The sequence below is a fragment of the Ostrea edulis genome, chromosome 7 (assembly GCF_947568905.1).
Source record: "Ostrea edulis chromosome 7, xbOstEdul1.1, whole genome shotgun sequence".
NCBI lineage: Eukaryota > Metazoa > Mollusca > Bivalvia > Ostreida > Ostreidae > Ostrea > Ostrea edulis.
In genome coordinates this window covers 50,651,891-50,669,312 of record NC_079170.1, presented here as the reverse complement: position 1 = coordinate 50,669,312, position 17,422 = coordinate 50,651,891, and the positions used below count along the sequence as shown (strand labels likewise).

The 17,422-nt window shown below is 34.9% G+C and overlaps 1 protein-coding gene across 1 annotated transcript in view; it reads right to left on the bottom strand.

Annotated features, from left to right (window-relative positions):
- Positions 1-17,422, bottom strand: part of LOC125657662 (prion-like-(Q/N-rich) domain-bearing protein 25) — an 83,970-nt gene that overhangs the window by 26,880 nt on the left and 39,668 nt on the right. The window contains exons 12-13 of the mRNA XM_056144645.1: positions 13,500-13,640; positions 11,584-11,709 (exon numbers count right to left, since the gene is read on the bottom strand). Of these exons, the coding sequence (XP_056000620.1) occupies positions 11,584-11,709; positions 13,500-13,640 (267 nt within the window). The remainder of the gene's footprint in view (positions 1-11,583; positions 11,710-13,499; positions 13,641-17,422) is intronic.

Here is a 17,422-nt window from a genome sequence, read left to right as displayed (position 1 = left end):
TGAACAACTTTTGTTCAATAATGCTTTTCAAAAAATATGTCGTTTTAAAGATATGAGGCATCAAATATTTACGATTTTGGCCCTTAAAATCTCTAATTACGTAACATGACCTACTTTTTGATTTGATAAGATCAAGCTCGTTGAGATGAACATTTCCGCTTCTACAACTTATTATAAAATATTAATAGTTTCTGAGATATTCTGAAAAACATTTGGACCCTTCTGAACCCCTAATTTAAAGGTCCAGCCCGTTTTGCTTGATATCGTAAGAAAGGCCTTGTCATTTGAAACATTTTTTGCTCAACAAGTATTTAGAAATTCTTGACCGTTCTCGAGTTATCTCTACAAGAAATATTTCGGGGCCAAACTGTAGCTCCCTAACGGGGCCACATAGGGAAAAAACGAAATGTACATATTGTTTAGATTATCATTCTGAACAACTTTTGTTCAATAATGCTTTTCAAAATATTTGTCGTTTTCAAGATATGAGGCGTCAATTATTTATGATTTTGGCCCTTAAAATCCCTTATTACGTAACATATGACCTACTTTTTGATTTGATAAGAACAAGCTCGTTTAGATGAACATTTCCGCTTCAATGACTTATTACAAAATATGAATAGTTTCTGAGATATTCTCATAAACCTTTGGACCCTTCTGGCCCCTAATTTAAAGGGTCAGCCCCTTTTGCTTGATATCGTAAGAAAGGTCATGACATTTCAAACATTTTTTGTTCAACAAGTATTTAGAAATTCTTGACCGTTCTCGAGTTATTTCTAGAAGTAATTTTTAGGGGCCAAACTGTAGCTCCTTAACGGGGCCACATAGGGTAAAAACGAAATATGCATATTGTTCAGATCATCATTCTGAACAACTTTTGTTCTTTATTGCTTTTCAAAATATTTGTTGTTTTCGAGATACAAGGGGTAAAAAATTTATGGTTTTGGCCCTTAAAATCCCTTATTACGTAACATATGACCTAAATTTTTATATGAATAGATTTGGATTGTTGAGATGAACATTTTTTGTTCTTTGACTTACAGCAAAATATTAACGATTTTTGAGATATTTGATGTAGACTTTGAGCCCTTCTAGATCCCTAATTGAAGGGGCTAGCCCCTAAATCTTGATATTTTCGAAAAGATCTCGTAAATGTGCACAACTTTTGTTCTACATGTCTTAACAAAATATTTGCAAGAAAAAAGATATTGGAGATCAAAAGTCAAAAATCGCCGAAATCGGCGAAAAATTTTGGCATCCATTTTTTCAGGTCCAGGCGAGCGTTTAGGCAAATCGCCTCCGGTAAAATCGAATCCCCCACAAATCTTCTAAAATGTTTACTCTATCTTGTGTAGAAATTTCAAGACTCTAGCTTCAAAACTAACGGAGGAGATGCGTGGACAAGAAGGCCCTTCAAAAAGTCACTAAAAGAGAGATAACTCCTGACCGGAAGTGACGTCAAGCACGAAATTTTGCAAACAAAGTCTCGTCACCAAAAGACATCTTTCCTGAAAATTTCGTGAAAATCGATCGAGAAATGGCTGAGAAAAACGCGTGTACTACCAAGGAAAATAATAATAATAATAATAATAATAATGAAGAAGAAGAACGCGAACAATAATAGTAAGGTCTTCCGCAGGAGACGGAAGACCTTAATAATAATAATAATGAAGAAGAAGAACGCGAACAATAATAGTAAGGTCTTCCGTAGGAGACGGAAGACCTTAATAACTAGACACGATCTCGTTGCGAGCAACGAGTAGGTCTTCCGTCCGATTTGTTGATGCACTCGGAGTTAAAAAAATGCGTTTTCTTATAAATGAAAGCGACTCTTTACTGTCTATTTTCCCTGAAAATTTCACGTCTCTATCTGAAAGAGTTTTCAACAAAAAGAAGTAGACTAAAGAAAGAAAAAGTAGTAGGTTACTACCGACCGGAAGTCAATCTTGAAAAACAAAATTATCAAAACTTTAGAAGTTGATACTTTTATTAAGACATGTGAAAATCATATGAAAGGCTTCAAATATAAGCGAGATTTATGGGGACAAAGAGACGAAAAGTAAAAAGGTATTTTATCAAGAAACCGGAAGTAGTCGTTTTGACTACCGACGGAGTCAATATTCTTTTGAGACTTTCAAAGAGACTTAATAAACTAGTATAGGTTTCAATTTAAAAGAAAAAGTTTGAAATTTGCGATTCTTTCAATCACTTCCGGTGACGACAGGAAGTGACGGTCGACATGTTCAACCCTCTACTGCACGCCTACAAACGGAGATTTATCATCCCTGAATAATTGATGAACCTATATTTTACCTTTTCCAAGAAAAATGCTGCACAAAATTCCTTTTGAGAAACAGAAAATCGGCCATATTATCCGACCGGAAGTGAATTTTGTAAAAACAAAAATAATTATATCAAGGTCATTTCATAAGACATTATTTCTGAAAATTTCAAGAAAATATATCCAGCCATCTCTGAGAAATCACTCGAAGAAATCGGAAAATCGACATTTTTTCAAATACTTCCGGTATAGACAGGAAGTGACGGAAGAAAAAATTGAATGTATGTGTACAATGGACTAATGTTAGTTGATGAACTCTACAAGTTTCAAGCGTCTATCTATCTTCATTATTGAGAAACTGAAAAAACAAGGTCTGAATATGTCCACCCCATATCTCACGACCGGAAGTGAATTTTACAAAATTATTTAAATCTACGCTAGAAATTTATAGTGTCTATAACATATGTGAAATTCAAATCATTAACTTGTTTTATGACCGAGATTTATGGCACTGAAAAATGAGAGAATGAATAGTCTTTCTTTGATATAACCGGAAGTTGGAGATTCAACTTCCGGTGGGGTCAACATTTTTTTTGAGAATTAGAACGAGACCTAATAAACCAATATAGGTTTCAATTTCAAAGAAAAAAGTTTGAAATTTATGATTTATTAATCACTTCCGGTGACGACCGGAAGTGACGGCCGACATTTTTAACCCCCTACTGCACGCTTACAAAGTGAGATCTATTAACTCTGAAAATTTGATGACTCTATCTTTTACCGTTTCTGAGAAAAACGCTCGACAACGAAAACAGCTAATAAGCCGTATTTGCCGACCGGAAGTGAAATTTACAAAAAATATTTGACGTTACTCTAGACATCTATAGTGACTATAATATATGTAAAACTCAACTCATTAACTAGTTTCATGACCGAGATTTATGGCACTGAAAAATGAGAGAATGAATGGTCTTTCTTTGATATAACCGAAAGTTGGAGATTCAACTTCCGGTGGGATCAACATTTTTTGAGAATTAGAGCAAGACCTAGTAAACCGATATAGGTTTCAATTTGAAAGAAAAAAGTTTGAAATTGATGAGTTAGTTAATCACTTCCGGTGACGACCGGAAGTGACGGCGACAAAAAATATTACGTGCATGCACCATAGAGAAAATAGATCTATCATCCCTGAAAGTTTCATTTGATTATCTTTAGTGGTTTTCAAGTTTACCCCCGGACAAAGTTTCTTTCAAAAACCGGAAAATCGAACGTATCTGACGAACGGAAGTGAATTTTGAAAAAATTAAAAAAACACCTCGAGGTACCATCGTTCTCTATAACCTGTGAAAGTTTCAGGAAAATCCATCCAACGGTCTCGGAGACGAAAGGGAGAAAAAAAAAAAAATAATAACTAGATGCGATCTCGTTGCGAGCAACGAGTGGGTCTTCCGTCCAATTTTAGATGTGATGAGATAAGAATTTGACTGAGATTTTCATTCATAAATAATGATACAAATATATTGTCTAAACGTACAATTTAGCTTCAGTAATGTTTTATAAATATTAATCATTTAAGTGTTATAAATTAAAGACTCTCTGCCCCTCTCGGCCACTAATTAAAGAGGTCAGCCTTTTTTCGAGAAAAAAGTTAATAATGTTATTTACTGCGATACAAATTCGACTGATCAGGCGAGTCATGTCGCGCGGAGGCCTATTTTTTTTTTTATATATCATTCTAGATATATCTCGCAAAACTGAACAAATTTTGCTCTACATGTCCTATCAAAATTTTCTTGAGAAAAAAGTTATTGATTGCGACATTTATCAGATTGTTAAGGCGAGTCATAAGGCCAGTGGGCCTTTTTCTTGATGTCTCATTAAAAGTTTCTTGACTAAAATGTTATAGATTGCAACAATAACCCAACTGTTCAGGTGAGCCATGAGACCCGCAGGCCTATTTCTTAACATCGTTAGTTAACACTTGCGAAACTGAACAACTTTTGTTCTACATGTCTTGTCAAAAGTTTGTCGAGAAAAAAGTTATTAATGTTATTAATTGTGATACAAATTCCACTGTTCAGGCGAGCCATGACGCACGGAGGCCTTTTTTTATATCATTAGATAGAACTTGCAAAACTGAACAACTTTTATTCTACATGTTTTATCAAAGTTTCGTGAGGAAAAAGTTAATCATTGTAACAGAAATTCAATGGTTCAGGCGAGCCATGAGGCCCATTGGCCCATTTCTGGATACGGCACGAAAGAACTCAATAAACTGTACAACTTTTGTTATATATCTCTAAACAAAATATTTACGAGTATAAAGTTATGCGACATTTATCAGACTGTTAAGGCGAGTCATAAGGCCCGTGGGCCTTTTTCTTGATATCGTTTGAAAGATCTTGCAAAACTGAACAACTTTTGTTCCACATGTCTTATCAAAAGATTCTCGAGAAAAAAGTTAGTAATTGTGACACTAACTAACTGTTCAGGCGAGCCATGAGGTCCGTTGGCATTTTTCATGATGTTGTTGGAAAGATCTTGCAAAACTGAACAACTTTTGTTCTAGATGTCTTATTAAAAGTTTTTTGACAAAAATGTTATAGATTGCAACAATAACCCAACTGTTCAGGTGAGCCATGAGACCCGGAGGCCTATTTCTTAACATCGTTAGTTAACGCTTGCGAAACTGAACAACTTTTGTTCTACATGTCTTATCAAAAGTTTCTCCAGAAAAAAGCTATTGATTGTGACACTAATCAAACTCTTCAGGCGAGCCTTGAGGCCCGTTGGCCTTTTTCATAATGTTGTTCGAAAGATCTTGCAAATCTGAACAACTTTTGTTCTTGATGTCTTATTAAAAGTTTCTTGACAAAAATGTTATAGATTGCAACAATAACCCAACTGTTCAGGTGAGCCATGAGACCCGCAGGCCTATTTCTTAATATCGTTAGTTAACGCTTGCGAAACTGAACAACTTTTGTTCTACATGTCTTGTCAAAAGTTTCTCGAGGAAAAAGTTATTAATGTTATTAATTGTGATACAAATTCCACTGTTCAGGCAAGCCATGACGCCCGGAGGCCTATTTTTAGATATCATTAGATAGAACTTGGAAAACTGAACAACTTTTATTCTACATGTCTTATCAAAAGTTTCGTGAGAAAAAAGTTAATCATTGTAACAGAAATTCAATGGTTCAGGCGAACCATGAGGCCCATGGGCCCATTTCTTGATATGGCACGAAAGATCTCAATAAACTGTACAACTTTTGTTATATATGTCTAAGCAAAATATTTACAAGTAAAAAGTTATGATTTAAAACGTGGAAAAAACTTGTACACTTTTTAAAACTCCATTTTCGACCCCTACCGAGCTCCCATACTAGGCACTTCCGGAAATTTTTAAAACCCAGGTGCACAACTACAACATGTCGTCTAACATCACTGAAAATTTCAGCTCTCTAGCTTTTATCGTTTTTGAGTTTTTGTCTGGATAAAATGGTCATCTAAAAATCGATAAAAGGGGGATAACTCCCAACCGGAAGTGATTTTTCAAAAATGGAAACGGCGGTACAAACTTCAAATGGCAACGCATCAACCCTGAAAATTTGAAGTAAATCGATCCAGCCATCTCCGAGAAATCTTCTGCACAAAAATCGGTAAGGAGAAAAAAAAAGAATAATAATAACTAGATGCGATCTCGTTGCGAGCAACGAGTGGGTCTTCCATCCAATTTTAGATGTGATGAGATAAGAATTTGACTGAGATTTTCGCTCATAAATAATGATACAAATATATTATCTAGACGTATAATTTAGCTTCGGTAGTGTTTTACAAATATTGATCATTTAAGTGTTATAAATTAAAGACTCTCGGCCACTAATTAAAGGGTCAGCCTTTTTTCGAGAAAAAAGTTAATAATGTTATTTACTGCAATACAAATTCGACTGATCAGGCGAGTCATGTCGCCCGGAGGCGTAAATTTCATATCATTCTAGATATATCTTCAAAACTGAGCAAATTTTGTTCTACATGTCCTATGAAAATTTTCTCGAGAAAAAAGTTATTGATTGCGACATTTATCAGACTGTTAAGGCGAGTCATAATGCCCGTGGGCCTTTTTCTTGATATCGTTTGAAATATCTTGCAAAACTGAACAACTTTTGTTTTACATGTCTTATCAAAAGATTCTCGAGAAAAAAGTTAGTAATTGTGACACTAATCAAACTGTTCAGGCGAGCCATGAGGCCCGTTCACCTTTTTCATGATGTTGTTCGAAAGATCTTGCAAAACTGAACAACTTTTGTTCTACATGTCTTATCAAAAGTTTCTCCAGAAAAAAGTTATTGATTGTGACACTAATCAAACTGTTCAGGCGAGCCATGAGGCCCGTTCGCCTTTTTCATGATGTTGTTCGAAAGATCTTGCAAAACTGAACAACTTTTGTTCTAGATGTCTTATTAAAAGTTTCTTGACAAAAATGTTATAGATTACAACAATAACCCAACTGTTCAGGTAAGCCATGAAACCCACAGGCCTATTTCTTAACATCGTTAGTTAACGCTTGCGAAACTGAACAACTTTTGTTCTACATGTCTTGTCAAAAGTTTCTCGAGAAAAAAGTTATTAATGTTATTAATTGCGATACAAATTCGACTGTTCGGGCGAGCCTTGACGCCCGGAGGCCTATTTTTTGATATCACTAGATAGATCTTGCAAAACTGAACAACTTTTATTCTACATATCTTATCAAAAGTTTCGTGAGAAAAAAGTTAATCATTGTAACAGAAATTCAATGATTCAGGCGAGCCATGAGGCCTATGGGCCCATTTCTTGATATGACACGAAAGATCTCAATAAACTGTACAACTTTTGTTATATATGTCTAAGCAAAATATTTACCAGTAAAAAGTTATAATTTAAAACGTGGAAAAAAATTGGACACTTTTTAAAACTCCATTTTCGACCCCTACCGAGCTCCCATACTAGGCACTTCCGGAAATTTTTAAAACCCAGGTGCACAACTACAACTTGTCGTCTAACATCACTGAAAATTTCAGCACTCTAGCTTTTATCGTTTTTGAGTTTTTGTCTGGACAAAATGGTCATCTAAAAATCGATAAAAGGGGGATAACTTCCAACCGGAAGTGATTTTTCAAAAATGGAAACGGCGGTACAAACTTCAAATGGCAACGCATCAATCCTGAAAATTTGAAGCAAATCGATCCAGCCATCTCCGAGAAATCTTCTGCACAAAAATCGGTAAGGAGAAAAAAAAAAGAATAATAATAATAACTAGACACGATCTCGTTGCGAGCAACGAGTGGGTCTTCCGTCCAATTTTAGATGTGATGAGATAAGAATTTGACTGAGATTTTCGTTCATAAATAATGATAGAAATATATTGTCTAAACGTACAATTTAGCTTCAGTAATGTTTTACAAATATTAATCATTTAAGTGTTATAAATTAGAGACTCTCTGTCCCTCTTGGCCAATAATTAAAGAGGTCAGCCTTTTTTCGAGAAAAAAGTTAATAATGTTATTTACTGTGATACAAATTCGACTGATCAGGCGAGTCATGTCGCCCGGAGGCTTATTTTTTTTATATATCATTCTAGATATATCTCGCATAACTGAACAAATTTTGCTCTACATGTCCTATTAAAATTTTCTTGAGAAAAAAGTTATTGATTCCGACATTTATCAGATTGTTAAGGCGAGTCATAAGGCCCGTGGGCCTTTTTCTTGATGTCTCATTAAAAGTGTCTTGACTAAAATGTTATAGATAGCAACAATAACCTAACTGTTCAGGTGAGCCATGAGACCCCCAGGCCTATTTCTTAACATCGTTAGTTAACACTTGCGAAACTGAACAACTTTTGTTCTACATGTCTTGTCAAAAGTTTGTCGAGAAAAAAGTTATTAATGTTATTAATTGTGATACAAATTCCACTGTTCAGGCGAGGCATAACGTACAGAGGCCTTTTTTTATATCATTAGATAGAACTTGCAAAACTGAACAACTTTTATTCTACATGTTTTATCGAAGTTTCGTGAGGAAAAAGTTAATCATTGTAACAGAAATCCAATGGTTCAGGCGAGCCATGAGGCCCATTGGCTCATTTCTGGATACGGCACGAAAGACCTCAATAAACTGTACAACTTTTGTTATATATCTCTAAACAAAATATTTACGAGTATAAAGTTATGCGACATTTATCAGACTGTTAAGGCGAGTCATAAGGCCCGTGGGCCTTTTTCTTGATATCGTTTGGAAGATCTTGCAAAACTGAACAACTTTTGTTCCACATGTCTTATCAAAAGATTCTCGAGAAAAAAGTTAGTAATTGTGACACTAACTAACTGTTCAGGCGAGCCGTGAGGTATGTTGGCCTTTTTCATGATGTTGTTGGAAAGATCTTGCAAAACTGAACAACTTTTGTTCTAGATGTCTTATTAAAAGTTTTTTGACAAAAATGTTATAGATTGCAACAATAACCCAACTGTTCAGGTGAGCCATGAGACCCGCAGGCCTATTTCTTAACATCGTTAGTTAACGCTTGCGAAACTGAACAACTTTTGTTCTACATGTCTTATCAAAAGTTTCTCCAGAAAAAAGTTATTGATTGTGACACTAATCAAACTCTTCAGGCGAGCTATGAGGCCCGTTGGCCTTTTTCATCATGTTGTTCGAAAGATCTTGCAAATCTGAACAACTTTCGTTCTAGATGTCTTATTAAAAGTTTCTTGACAAAAATGTTATAGATTGCAACAATAACCCAACTGTTCAGGTGAGCCATGAGACCCGCAGGCCTATTTCTTAACATCGTTAGTTAACGTTTGCGAAACTGAACAACTTTTGTTCTACATGTCTTGTCAAAAGTTTCTCGAGGAAAAAGTTATTAATGTTATTAATTGCGATACAAATTCGACTGTTCAGGCGAGCCATGACGCCCGGAGGCCTATTTTTAGATATCATTAGATAGAACTTGCAAAACTGAACAACTTTTATTCTACATGTCTTATCAAACGTTTTGTGAGAAAAAAAGTTAATCATTGTAACAGAAATTCAATTGTTCAGGCGAGCCATGAGGTCCATGAGCCCATTTCTTGATATGGCACGAAAGATCTCAATAAACTGTACAAGTTTTGTTATATATGTCTAAACAAAATATTTACGAGGAAAAAGTTATGATTCAAAACGTGGAAAAAAATTGGACACTTTTTAAAACTCCATTTTCGACCCCTACCGAGCTTCCATACTAGGCCCTTCCGGAAATTTTTAAAACCCAGGTGCACAACTACAACATGTCGTCTAACATCACTGAAAATTTCAGCACTCTAGCTTTTATCGTTTTTGAGTTTTTGTCTGGACAAAATGGTCATCTGAAAATCGATAAAAGGGGGATAACTTCCAACCGGAAGTGATTTTTCGAAAATTGAAACGGCGGTACAAACTTCAAATGGCAACGCATCAATCCTGAAAATTTGAAGCAAATCGATCCAGCCATCTCCGAGAAATCTTCTGCACAAAAATCGGTAAGGAGAAAAAAAAAGAATAATAATAATAAGAAAAGTGAAAAATCAACAATAGAATAATAGAAGGGTCTTCCGCTGAAGACGGAAGACCCTAATAATAATAAGAAAAGTGAAAAATCAACAATAGAATAATAGAAGGGTCTTCCGCTGATGACGGAAGACCCTAATAATAAGAAAAGTGAAAAATCAACAATAGAATAATAGAAGGGTCTTCCGCTGAAGACGGAAGACCCTAATAAGAAGAAAAGTGAAAAATCAACAATAGAATAATAGAAGGGTCGTCCGCTGAAGACGGAAGACCCTAATAATAATAATAATAATAAGAAACAGAGTAAAAACAATATGTTCCCAAACTTTGTTTGGGGAACATAATAATAAGAAACAGAGTAAAAACAATATGTTCCCAAACTTTGTTTGGGGAACATAATAATAATAAGAAACAGAGTAAAAACAATATGTTCCCAAACTTTGTTTGGGGAACATAATAATCGTCAAAACCGCCATATGACCAATGTAAGATAAATTCCAGCAGTGTGTCTGTATGTCTGTATGTACGGCTATCGGCACCCAGGACACATTTACAAGTACGAACAATGTTCATACCACAAAGCCGCCATTCAAGTGAGCAGAAATTTCAAGTTAAGATTTCTTTTGCAAAATCATTAGGGAGGTAATGTCAATGCAACGTTTCAAAACTTATTCGCTGTGAATGTTTGCTGTCAGTACACAGGACCTGATATAAGGAGCACACCAGTTTGCTAGCTGGTATTTGAGTAGAATGCAGGGACGATAAACCCTTTATTAAGTAAACAATGTACTGATTCTTTCTTTTCCATTTGGAATTTATTTTCTCTCTATTAGATTTAATTAGAAATCATTGTTTCTAGGCAATCAACTGTTCACTGCTGTCAGATTTATTGTATTCGGTTCACTCCTAAGTCTCTGTCTACTTTTCATCGATTCAAGAAGTCATCATTCCCCAGACGACTTACAATGACATTGTGATAAAGTTTCACCATTTCTCGGCACAATGGTTTTGAATACGGATAAGTTCGTTTACTTGATCAAAACATAAGACTCATAGTGAGTGTGACCGGTCGACAGCGGATACTTGGTCCTCCTAGGCACCTGGTCCCAGCTCTGGTGTGTCCAGGGTCCGTGTTTGCTCAACTCTCTGTTTTGTATTGCTTATAGGAGTTATTACTCAGTGTTGTGCTGTTTGTTTTACACTTTGGTTTTTGCCGTCTACTTCTTGTCACAGTATCATCATTAACAGTCAACTGTATATATTTTTGATTTATTCTTTATTATTCAACATCCACCCTCAATAAAATATGTAAGTTCGAGGAAGATGTGAAGGACCGTGTGGTGTCATTTATTTCGAGTTCACTGGGATTTATCTAATCTGCATGTGAATGAAAATGATTATTGTTAGTATATAAAACGTCGTCCATATATTAAAATGTCGAGTTGAAGGGCACATCGAAATATATTTCTTCTCATGTAGAAGCTTTTGAGTAAAATTCTGCTTCATAAGAATATAAAATGTTGTCACCTAACTCTCCTGCCCTCTCGGGGTTTTTTTCATCAGTATAATAGTATGTAGTGAGGGTCATTTGTTACACATACTGTCTGAATGAAATGGATTCATTAAACATAGTACAATGTACATCCGTGTTTAGTATACTTTTGTTATATAGTATCAATTGTTATACTGATATATAGATGTATATAGTTGATAAATACTGAATATTTCCGAACCTTTTACACATGTACCGTGCAGGAAGATATCGCCGTAAGGACATAGACATTGGTCATGTTGACACGTTCCTCCAAATGATTGGCACTGGCTGCTGGTCAGACATTTTTGTCCATGTGAAACATTTTCTAGAAAAGAATAAGAATTGTTAGAAAATATGATTTATTTTTTTAACAAAGCCTTTCAAACAAATTCATCAGATAATGGAGTTGTATCTGTAATTTTAATTGTTTCTCCTGTCTAACTACATGTACCACATATACTTCAACATATTCCAACCTGTCAATCCGTGAAAGTACTAAGTTATAATCGTAGGTACGTGATGACACGAGGCTAGGTACGCGATATATCGCGTAAGGATTTTGTGACAAGAAGGCGTATGATAACGCAATATATTTCATAAATGTCCATATTTTGAATAGAATTTTATTATTGACCTGGGATGTTTTTATTTTAAAAAAGAATAGGCGATGAAAAACTGGAAATTATTCACAGTCTCAAACAAATCTTTCAAGCTGGCAAATCAAACATAGTGTTTGTCTTTTCCATTCTGTGTTTCAGTAAATGTCACAAAAGTGTAGCGAAACGTATTCACAATACCATAATTCCTAAACACAAAATAAGAGATAGCAGTAATCAACTTTGACAGAACTTGATTTGTTATGATATCCCATTTAACGGCTTGCTCTGCATTCTATTTTTTATTGTCTTTCTTTAATAGATGTTGATACTCCTATTATTTTATTATTTAGAATTGTACACGATTTGTATATTCAATATAAACTTTCAAGAATTGATCGCATTGAAGTTTGTTTTTAATTATGCAGTTCTGTGGGGATTGTGAAATATCAATAACGTAAAGGGGACGGATGTGATTGGTATTCATAAATATCACGTGTGTGATATCTGATATAGATGTATACTAATCAAACTTTGTAACGCCCCATTTTTACTATCTAAAAATAATCAAATTATAGGAGTCTGCTTTGTTAGATGTTTTCTTATAAGACGGCAACAATTGGATCGCAGTAGTAATTGGTACTGGGACATGACCGGATATGAGGGAAAGCATGATACGCGTACTCAATTAGTTATGACTGGTTGTCAAAAATCTTTGTTTTCTTGAGTTTTCTATATTCAATTGTTTACAACCAAAAAAAAAAAAAAAAAACCGAAAAATTACTGAAGACAAATGCAGCGCATATTTTCACAATTTCGTGAAAAAGCTGTGGGTATAGTTTAACTTTTTAAGGTGGACACAATTCACGAGAGGCTTGTTTTCGTTCACAATACCTGCCTGTTTGGCTTATAACTTTCAAATGTACAGTGGAAACCAATAAAGTTAATTCAACTGAAGTATAATTATTACAGGTCGTTATAATTTTGAACACAGACCACAAGACCATCCTAAGGCTTATCCGGAAAAATCAATGAAACCGGAAGTATAGCCGACCTACCTCGACGGCCAAAACTTAGTGTAACGACACAACATACGAATCACTCACTCATATACTGGTATCAATTAATTTCCATTATATACTAGAATTCAATCATAGTTACTATTAAACAATTTGCGCATCCATGCCAATATCGTAAATAGTTTAAATGTAATAAGATGTAATGGGTGTAAACAGATTTAATAGATGTAAACAGATGTAGTAAATGTAAACAAATGAAATACATGTACATGTAAACAGATGTAATAGATGTAAACAGATGTAATGGATATAAACAAAGGTAATAGATATTAACAGATGTAATAGATGTAAACAGACATAATACAATGTAGGTGTAAACAGATGTAATAGATGTAAACAGATGTAATAGATGTAAACAGATCTAATAGGTGTGAATAGGTATAATAGGTGTAAATGTGATAGAAGTAAATATATGAAATGTATTAGGAAGATACACTCACCTATACAAGAACGGTTTAATTCAACAAACCCAATGTTGCAGCTGCATTTGCCATGAGAAGAATTTCCGAGGCATAAACTTGCATTAGGCGTTCCTGTGCATTGTTGACGATAGCGACACGGCGAACCAAGTTTTATATTACCTGTAGTGTATCAAATTGTATTATGAGAAAATATGACATTGCATATATTGTATACGGAGAGAGAGAGGGAGAGAGAGAGAGAGAGAGAGAGAGAGTTCCATTTATAAAATTATGGGGATGATCCCTCTTACCCTCTTATCCTGATCATACAAACATGGCAAAATTAGATAGGTATTTTGGATTAGAACGTACATTTATAGATCTGTTATTGGACCTACATCACGTGATTGCCGGCTATATTTCTATAGACAGCAAGCTGTAAAAGTACAGTTGGAAATGATATGGATGCCTGTCGTATTTTACAATGCACATTTGTTTATAAGAAATAATACTTCAAACTAATAACAGAAATGTTACAGTTAAGACGGGTATTTTTATAATGAAGATTAAAGGCTTTTTTTTACCACGGTTTTTAAAGTAATTAAAATCAGCAGGAGTAACCTTGATAAAGCACGTTTCTGCTGTTATATTGTTTGATTACTCCCAATAATTGATACAAACATGCTTTTATCTGCACATATTCAAAGCTTCCGCTTCACAAATCGTCACTAATGAGCTATCTAGTCACGCGATACGTCATGACGTCATACGTGTCAATTGTACAACAGCTATGTATGATCATGTATATGTGTGTGAATAGATTATTCTTCCGATATCGATGACATCCCGTTAGTATTTAAGATTCAGCCATACATGTTTTAACCTGTCGTTGTGCCAAATCTAAGAGAAATTCCGTCAGCACATATCAATATTATTACAACGACATTGACGGACTCGAACGGAGATCCCGGTCACAGAAAGGGTGGGACGTTTTGGTAAATATATATCTTATCATAGAAAGACACTTTTCGTTCGCAAACATTTAGTGTTCCCTTGTAGATCATAATATTATAGGCCCTATTTCAAGCATAGGTTTGTACATGTAGAGTGTAACATGCATTAGGCTAGCCAATCTGATTAAAATCAGTTCTTCTCTAAACGTTACAATGGAGAAGGTATAGAAGATCTACTTTTAATTAAATTGATGCATTAACCTACAACGTGTCGAAGGAAACAGCGGATTTACCGATTTCGATTCAATTTATGACCTTTTTTCAGGGGGGGGGGGGGGCTATCGGATTTCCAAATTACTAATCAGAAAATCTATCGACTTCTCAAATCGTATAATGTGTATAAGAGGGAGAGAGAGGGGAATTTGTCATTTAATACATGGGGCCAATAATCATAACCTATACCTTATAATTCGTCCTACTCACAACTATAAAAAAAGCAATGGGGAGGAGGGGGGGGGCTCTCATTCATTGCAATTTTTTTTCCTCGACTATTTTGAATTGAACTATTTTAATTGGGGGGGGGGGGGGGGGGTAATCGTACATGGTGTCAATACTCAAAACTTCAAGCATGGGGATGGGGGAGGGGCAGTAAATCAATATATCGTTGCATGTGAAATCAAATGTGCATATATATATATATATATATATATATATATATATATATATATATATATACAACAGTGGAGCCTCGTTAATCCGGACACTTTGGTTCCCAGCAAAATCGTCCGGATAAATGAAGCGTCCGGATAATTGAATCGCATGTTTTCTATCTTTACATAAGTAACCAATATGCTTACTTTATTGATGCGTAGTGAATTAAACACAATCTATCATTGGATTCAACCATTTGCATTAGTAAATAAATTATGAAAATGTTAACATTTACATGCATTTCAAAGCACTGAAATTTGAATATACGTGTGCAGTGTATTATGCCTATGCTTACATTGTACATGTATATTAGCACTATAACAAATAATGAAGCTCTATATGTAACTATAAATAAATCATTAGTAACTAACATAATCATTTACACTTTAAACATTTCATCACACTTTTAATTCTTAAAGAGGCCGGTGAATTCCATCTGTCATGATTCATGGGTTCGACAGTATGTTAAAACAATCTTTATTGTCCACGGTTGATTTAAGAATTTCGTGTTTATCATGTCAGTTGACAACATTCTATAACCAAAATTCCATCTGCCAGAGTTTATATTTCTTATTCTATAATTATCCAAGCCAATATCGGGAGAACAAAATCATTTAAGCTCGTAATATTAAGACCTACTACTGCTTTGATCTAGCCACGCGCACCTATTATTTTCATGAAGCGATAATAACGGAACACAACTCGGGTGAAACCAACATTACGGGTACATACAAAATTGAATTGTAATTTTCCTTAAAATCTTAATTTTCTCACTTCTACCCAAAGTTAAAAAATTTGAAAGCAATAAAGCTCTACAACATCGTAACAAGAATCAATCGTACACAGGTACATTCTACATGCGTGATATTCTAAACATTAAAACTTACTACATATACATGTGCATGAACATACATGTATATTTAACGCCAATTAACAGTATAAAATTCAGAATCTAGAAGTATAATCTACACTCTTTAGATTTGAATAAGCCTAGATCAATTTACGAATCAGTACAACTGATATGTGGAGCAGTATATCATTACGGCATGATGTTTAATTTATTAATACTATTAGGCTATTGATCAAGACTATCAAATAATATGCTACATATTTATTTACAAAATTCAACACTACACGCAATACAGATCTTATGTGGAAAGAATGGCAATGCAATGTCTCGATCGGCACGTTCTTATATGTCTAACTGACATAGCATCACACGACACCTAATGCAAGGGAGGTGTTGACATGGTACAGGTAATCGCTTCAATTAGACAGTTGGGCTTGTTTTCTTTATGATTTACGCCTTGCCAAAATTGTCCGACAAAGACCTTCCCTCAAACAAATACTGTCCGGATTAACGGTACAATATTCTCAATGCAATTTAACGTTTTGTAGTAAAAAATGACCGTCCGGTTCCGGAACGCGAATTTCCGGATTAATGATGCAAAATTCCGTTTCCTAGAAAAATCGTCCGGAAAGCGAAGCGTCCGGATTAATGGCGTCCGGATTATCAAGGCTCCACTGTATATATATATATATATATATATATATATATATATATATATATAAATTGACGATCAGATGGAGTTCAATCACATAACATTTATTTCTCTACAGGCTGTTTCGTGAGGGGATGGTTTCCCCTCACTCGTCGGGAGAAAAATGACATCTAACGAAAAACATCCGCGTGGCTGAGAATATGTTACACAGAAACATACTGGATAGTTGCTAAGCATGATTACACACAGGATTGAGTAAATAGAAATTTATGGGAATGACGGCAAGTGCTGACATGTTCTGAACGCTTATTCAATGAAGATTTTTCGGGATGACATATTATAAAGAATTTCTCTAGAATACAGAGGTTGCACTTTTTTGAAATGTTTGAGTATGATGATGTTTTTCCTAAAATTTCCCACTTGATTTTGTAGTCAATATTTTTGTCTTTCAATGTCCATATGAATTTGCTGAGCTCGGTGGTATTCTTTTTCGTGGAATTACGGAATGAATGAGTGTGGTTGGCGTATCTTAATTTGAACTCGGTGTCTGCTAGTCCCACGTAGCTCTCTTCTTGTCCATTATCGGCTCTGACTCTAGCTAAATACACAATTCCGTGGGCGCGACATTCACCGTTGAGCGGGCATTGGTCTTTGTTTCGGCAATTACACCTGTTACATGTATCTCCGGTCTGGCGCACTTGTTTAATTGAAGCGTTATGCGAGTCAATTACATTTTGCATGGATGGCATACAACTGTATGATATTTTAATAGTGTTTCTGTTGATAATCGGGCGTA